The sequence below is a fragment of the Pinus tabuliformis genome, chromosome 7, assembly GCF_031772625.1.
Source record: "Pinus tabuliformis cultivar Carrire ecotype Pingquan chromosome 7, CPIR1, whole genome shotgun sequence".
Lineage (NCBI taxonomy): Eukaryota > Viridiplantae > Streptophyta > Pinopsida > Pinales > Pinaceae > Pinus > Pinus tabuliformis.
Genome location: NC_142293.1, coordinates 1,457,590,410 through 1,457,597,976, shown reverse-complemented (window position 1 = coordinate 1,457,597,976; position 7,567 = coordinate 1,457,590,410). Strand labels below are relative to the sequence as shown.

The 7,567-nt window shown below is 37.2% G+C and overlaps 1 protein-coding gene and 1 pseudogene across 1 annotated transcript; one reads left to right on the top strand and one right to left on the bottom strand.

Annotated features, from left to right (window-relative positions):
• Positions 1 to 1,419: 1,419 nt before the first annotated feature.
• On the bottom strand, positions 1,420 to 2,664 carry LOC149253251 (nematode resistance protein-like HSPRO2 pseudogene; annotated as a pseudogene).
• A 2,305-nt stretch (positions 2,665 to 4,969) lies between these two features.
• On the top strand, positions 4,970 to 6,134 carry LOC149253250 (uncharacterized). The gene is made up of 4 exons (XM_089456790.1): positions 4,970 to 5,259; positions 5,412 to 5,486; positions 5,618 to 5,702; positions 5,776 to 6,134. Exons 1-4 carry the CDS (start codon positions 5,241 to 5,243, stop codon positions 5,936 to 5,938), a joined length of 342 nt encoding a protein of 113 aa, XP_089312916.1. The 5' UTR covers positions 4,970 to 5,240; the 3' UTR covers positions 5,939 to 6,134.
• The last annotated feature ends 1,433 nt before the right edge of the window (positions 6,135 to 7,567 follow it).

The following is a 7,567-nucleotide window of genomic DNA, read 5'->3' as shown; positions in this document are numbered from 1 at the left end:
CCTAATTATAATGTTCCTATCATTGCCGGAAAACAAGGCATTTTTTATGAAGTTAAAATAGAACATTCCCTCGAATTTTCATAGAAAATTGAGAATATTTCGATGATACATAATTTGAGAACTATTATTAAAGTGGCAATTTGGTAAACATAAACAAATTGCTATTTATTTGTTGATAAACAAATAAAACAAAATATTTAAAATAAAATAAAAAATTGCAATTACTTCGTTTAAGGACAATTTGATCTACTTCGGATTCCATTTGAAGCTATAACTACAGCTAAAAAGATTGGCAATAGCTTACCAACCAAATTCAATTTGGTAAACATAAACAAATTGCTATTTATTTGTCGATAAACAAATAAAACAAAATATTTAAAATAAAATAAAAAATAGCAATTACTTCATCTAAGGACAACTGGATCTACTTCGGATTCCATTTGAAGCTATAACTACAGCTAAAAAGATTGGCAATAGCTTACCAACCAAATTCAATTTGGCTTAACAAAAGGGAAGGCAAGCATGTATTAGTTTAGTATTTCAAGTGGTTGTGGGTTTAATAGGCGGAGGTATTGAAACTTGAATTTTATGAAGCATATTAAATTTAAAGTTTAGGTAGCCTTAGATAATTGTAGGAAGGCTTGATATTGAAGTTAACAGGTTTTTAATTACGGTGAAAATTTCTCTGTATTTATCTCTAGAATAGAAATTTATTTAACCATAACTAAAACAATGTCAATTTTTTTTGTAATAGTCTATCAGAAATAAATCTCCTTGATTGAATTCCATAACATTATCATGGTTTTGCATTATTTCTCAATCCTTGTAATTCCTATTATCTAACTTGATAATAGCTATCATGAAAATGCAGGAAATGCATTTTTTTTTACAACGTTTTCCATATAAAACTTATAGTTTTTTTTTTTTTTTTTTTTTTTAATATATTTTATTTTTTTCTTACAATCTTTTTATATAATGAATTATATAAATATCATTAAACTCATTATAGAATTTAGGTAAAGAATTAAAAAATTAAAAAAAGAAACAACTCGTAAAATTTAATAATTTTAATAATTACCTTTTTAATTTTGGAAAATCTTTTACAGTATTTAACTAAGGAGGAATTGCACACTATGAATCCTTAGTATCCTATCCATGTTGGAGAGGGAAAAAAAAAATTGTTCAAATTTCTAGCACTGTTCTATTGATTGCTCCTACTGATGGGGATGAACAAAAATGAGTCTAATCCTATATCCAATATAATTCTATGTATAGTATTCAAAATTGTCAATGTAAAAAGTGTATGTATGAATTTGGGGTAATACATTGAAAAACTGAAGGCACTGTTCTTTGTCTTGTAAACTTCACTTGATTTGTCTGTAGATCTTCCAGTGTACCATCCACCATAGTTGTAGACTTTTAGTGCCAATAGTAACCCAAAAATGTCTTTGCACCATCCACACTAGGGAAATAAGGTGGTTCAAAATATATCTGACGCAGGGCATCACAAGCACCTAGATATGATGGACCCTTCATTTCAATGCTACCCATGGTTGTTACTACCAGCTGCTGATATGAGAAGAAAAACCTTTTCACCGCGGCTTCTATTGCCTGGAAGGCCAACAGAACATGTATTGTTGCAACATGGTAAGCACCTGAAGTGTTATGTGAGCGAAGTCCATGTGAATGAAACAAATGCATAAGTGCCTCCTCGAGCCTTGGTCCACCCTTTAGATCAGCCTCAACACCCATGAATTTGGGCACCAGATGCCTTAGTTCCTTGCATGCATTTGTAAGGTCTCTAAGGGGGGCAGACCGAAGGCAATATGCGCCTGCAAGCGTACTAGTGCTGCTAATTGCCAACTGGTGTTTAAGGCAAAGGAAATCCTCTGGGTCCATCACTAGAAACAAATTCACAATTTCTGTGAGCATGTTCCACATCCTTTCAACCATCCAACAGTCTGTGGATGCTCCTACGAAATCCCAAGAGTCTATTCTTTCATATACTCTCTGCAACAATTCTTGGCCTACAAATACCCAGGCCTCAAAGATCTGGAGGACATTGAAAAGTTTGGCATCTTCTGGATTATGGCACTCTTTATGTTGTTTTAAAGAGTGAAAATATTTTGGCTTGCAGATTCTATCATATTCAAAAAGAGGCTTACCTGACATATTTGGTTCCCCCAGACCTAAAGTGAAGGGAGTCCTCTGCATATGGCCTTCAATGGCAAGCCATATTCTAGAAAACATAGCTTCAACGCTTTTCCATGTACCCAAACGAGGAAGTAAGCTCTCTTCACTTGTTCTGCTAACCACAGGTAAAGCACCAGGTCTCTGCCATACCTCATGGAAAAATTTCCTAGCAAGAACACCACTACTTAGTGACAACTGAAGAGTGGGAACCTGCTTGTCATTTTCACAAATCATTGAAATCAACTCAATCTGGGAACTAATAAAGCATTCAAGCCTTCTCTTCCATTCCTCTTTGTCAATGTAAGTCCTTGTGTCACAGAGGACAGACGGAACAAACCGAAAAGTAATCTCCAATGACTGTAAGGCAGCCTTTACCAACCCTTCTCTAGACCAACCAGGCCATTCCTTGAATTTCCACATGGCACTGAGCTCGGGGAGATGCACATACTGCTCGTAACCCGCACATTCCATGGGGGATGGCTCTATGGACTCTTCAACAAAGGAAAAATAGGATGACATTTATTTACAGGACATATTTTTTCCTTGCAAACATAACCAGGAGAGTAAAGACATTAATGTTCTCCATATAACATAATCTAAAAAGAACAACATAATAATAGAATAAACACTAAAATCCATTTTAAACACTAAAATTTTGAAAACTGGAATAGAATAAAATGTTCTTAAATCCTTGATATATTTAAAAAGTTATATATAATATGTTACTGGACAGAAAACATATCTATTTGTTGCAACTCAACTTTTTCTGTAGATGATAAAAACTTAACACATAAATTCTCTTGCGGTTGCCAAGCCTCGCTTATAAGCCTTATGACTTCTCCCTCTCCCAATTTAGTGACACTCTTAAAATTTTCGCATCCTTGGGCTCTCCAAATAGAATTCTATCGGGGATGTCGAGTTAAGAGAACTATGGCCAACAATTTAATTAGGAACAACCTCAACCTAGCATGGCGGTGTTAATGCCATTATGACTACACAGAGATCCGGAAATAATCCCAACACGAGAAAAGAATCAATAGAAGGGTATAATCAGTTCATATCGGAACTAAGTTAATCTAATGAAAACAATGCAAAACATGGCCTATATCGATGTGAGAGACAAACTAATTGCTGTGATATATGTAAGCCGTGGAATTTTCTCTAATCTAGCAGAAGGACATGGTGCATCGATCTTCAAATCGATAAAATTAGAGGTGATAACGACGGGACTAGACCTATAATCAAATGCGGTTTCATTAATGCATTGATTAGACTTAAGAAACTGGAAGCAAGAGAAGAGGCACCCAACATTGGCCAAATTAAAAAAAATTGTGTGTAAAAATGATTGGATTCAATAGCCACATCGTAATCCAACTACCTCAATAACCCTATGCATGGTCCAATAGGATGTGTTTATGCTCAACCATAGTTATGGCATTAGATTCAAAACACAAACATCATTTTCCAGAGGGAATCACCATAAGATCGCTATTTCTTTTTCCAATCAGTTAAGTCGCCTCTCTATTTTTCATAGCAACTGAACTGTCAATTGAAGGCTATCCTTATCATGCACATGCATTCCATTTTTAATGGTTAACCGCTAGCTCCATGTACTAATTATTATCTGCTTTTTTAAGGGTTGGCGATAAGCTCAGAATAGTAATAGCCATCCAGAAGGTTCATGTCCCTTACACGGCGGGTTTCTTGGTTGTTAAGCCAGGTGAACCGGATTCTTCAATTTCATTGGGGTAAATTGAAGCAAAGAGGAGTTGATTGCGGATTATGACAAAGAGGTTCTATCAGGGTTATTCCTGCGAGTGTATTATGTTGGTAGGCTTGAAAAAGAGTCCCCTCTGAGCAACGAGGAAATTGATACCAAACTGAGGGAATTAATTCATTCCAGCATAGGTGGTGGTTCACCACAAGCAGTGAAAGATATGAGTGTTTAAGGAGCTTCGTTATCCCGGGCATATACCAGCCCTCAAACCTATGAGTAAGGAAAGGCAGCCTTTCATTGTAGCCAATACGGAGACTGTTCTCGTCCAGAAGGTTCATGTCCCTTACACGGCGGGTTTCTTGGTTGTTAAGCCAGGTGAACCGGATTATGACAAAGAGGTTCTATCAGGATAAGCTCAGAACCTCTTTAAGGGTTGGCGATAAGCTCACAACCTCTTTAAGGGTTGGCGATAAGCTCAGAATAGTAATAGCTGGAGGGGGGTGGGTACAGGATTATGATATAAATTTCATGGTCTTCAATCCGTAATTCAAAGCACAATTTGGCGCAAGGGTAGAGCGTTACCGGTTTCGAAGCGCTGCAGGGGATCACCAACGTCTGTTCGCCAGAGCTCTGCCATGTTCCTGTTCGAAGGTTGCACTCTTTGAATTGCCGGGATTAGTCCAGATAACGATAATGTGTTGAGGATGGTTGGTGTATTGAGGATGGTTGGTGCAGAGTTTATGAGCCTCGAAGCGTGGGTTGGTAAACCTCATTAAGACACCAAAGTGGAGGCGGGCAGGAACACAGCATCGCCGGAGCTGGAGGCAGGCAGGGACACGCATCGTCGGAGCTGGGTGACGGGTATTCACACGTATCGCCGGAGCTCGGTGACCGGTATTCGCCGGAAGATAAGAGATGGATGCATGGATGCATGATCAATGCTCGCCGTGACGTCAAGCTCCTATGAGGTGAGGGTAAGGACATAGGCACTACCAAGTGCATGTGCCCCTCTTAATAGTTTATCCAGAATGACTTAAGGGGACTTGGGATGTGCGCCCCTCAATCAAGGGTGGAGGCTGGTTGATCTAACCCTAACTCCCTAAGTTGTTTCCCACACCTGGATTTCTTCCCTCTGAAGCACCTCGGCTACTATCCACCCTCTGGCCTCTGAATGACACAGGTGTAGACCTAGTTATCTAGATGGCTTGTCGATAATGTCCAAGTTTCCGATTACATTTCCCTCAGCACTTGCTAGCCGAGTGTACCCGCCATAAATTGCCCTTGGGTTTGATAAGCAAGGATACCTTCATGTTTCCCTAAGCAAAGTATTATGTTGCGTCAATTTTCTAGTAAGTCGCTTTGGTTCCAGAATGATGAAGTGATCTCCATATCTCCAGTGCCTAATATCCTCATTGTTTGTTTTTATCTTGATTCTGTTGGTTTCCTACGCATTTTACCCTGTCATGCTCTGGTTTAACCCTTGCACCTGTTTTGGTGCCAGTTTGTCTATTAATGCACAAGCTTCGCCTTCCAAGGTTGCGTTCGGAATCGTTGGCAGCTCGCTTCCCCCTCGTTGGTATGCAAAATGAATAATGCTTGTTTTTTTGTTTTTTGTTTCCTCATGCTACTTATCGTTTATATATATATATATATATATATATTAGATTTGCTGGTTGGTGAGATTATTTAACCTTTTTCCTCAATTAGCTACAGGAAAAAGTGCGCCAAGCTTCAGGTCCATCGTTTCCCTTCAACTATATGTATCCATCCTCCTGACAGTTCCACATATTTGGTATACGCACTATCCCTAGCGTCTTTAACTCAGTTGCTAGACATTTCAATGACTTGTTGTATTTGTTGTGCAGGTATACTTTTTCTCCTAATAACGAAGTTCGAAATGGCGCGACTCCTGAATCATTTTATATTTTTCTCTGCTCCCTCCAGGTTGCTGAAATTCATATTCTGGAACTCTGGAATTCGGAAAAGTTATCTTCTGGGGTTCAACATTTACTTGAATATCTATTTTAGTCGAGAGTATCACTTCTCCGACTGAAGTGGTATTTGTTTTGTTTTGGGATTGGTTGTATAATTCCCTACTTTCTGCTATGAGTATGGAGGACCTTCTTAGTTATTTCTATCCATTGTCTTATATTGACAAATCTCCTTTTGGAAGGGTCAATTGAGTTCATCCCTAATTAACTGTTTGAATTCTTCTAAGGGTTCATTTTATTGTTCACACAAAATAGGGGTCGGGAATTTTTTTTTCTTTGAGCACTATCATGAAGATGTACCAATGAGTCCAATATTTGTTTTTGTTCTCTCCTTAATAATTTGGTTGTGCAACAATTTGAAGTTGTCTCTCTTTTTCTTCTTGTAATCGGTGTTCATTATTTGTTATACCTACCGACACAGTAACACCTGTATCACAACGAGCATTTTTGACTATGCATATGCTGTTATTTGTTCATATTCAATGTGTATATGTAAATTGCTTCTCTTGTTTTGGTTCTAGTGCTGCATTGGCTTGAATTATAATAACAGTGGCTTTAAGTGACATAATATTCGTAGTGATAATAATAATGAATGTGGCATGAAGTTCTAGTTAAGAGTGTATTGTTGCTTACGATACATATTCTTAACTCGTACCCTTAGCATAAAAATCGAACATAGATAGCTCGGCTGAATTTAATATCTCTACTACATTTAGAAAACTACTTGGTTTCATAACAATCATTGTAAATTTCGTGGTTTAACCTTCGCTCTGCATTAATCCTGTTAACATACTTGTGCAATATTGTATCTTTAATTTCTATAGCTTGAGGGAAAAAGAGCTAGTTAAATTGCATTATGGATAATTAAGTTTTATGGATTACCTATTATATTTTTGAACGTGGCCTTAACAACCCCTTGTATCTCTCTAGAAATGCAGGTGATCCCTATTTTCCGCTAGGGTCTCTATTTCATAGTCCTCTCAGAATATACAGGTGTTTTGACGGGTCTAAATATTCAGGGTTTTGACCTGAACCTGAAACCAAAGATTTGAATCTAACGTCTTGCACTATTATTTCCAATTAAACATATTGCCTTGTGCTATAAAGGAGTATAGCCTCTTAGGAAAGAGACCTCTTGCTTACCTTATTTAATTTCAATTTCCTACCAGAACTGTTCATCATGCAATTTTCTAACAGAGATAAAAGAATTCTTTGTTCCACATTGACTGTAGGAATTATTGATCATTTCCCTCCATAACCACGAAGGTGGTTTTATACCCATCTTGATTAACCATGATGGTGGTGTTATACCGCTCTTGGTTAATGAGAATAGTTCTTCTCTGTATTCGTACGAGAAATCAATTGTATAGTATGTGTGATGGATATAATCAAAAGTATTGCCACAAACAATAGAACGAACTCATCCAACTATCAGTGAATGTATCCCATGTTTCTTCCAATAAATCGACTCGTGAAATTTTAATCCATCTATCTATTTAATATGTATTTGACTTCTCATATCAATTTTACTTAGTTGTTTCTTATATTCAGCCAAATTCCCAGAGTCACATACTCTGGACTAAGCTTATTTCTAAAACACAAATTCTATCTAACATATACACAGGAAGAATATCCACAACAACAATTATTGTATCATTTATTACCC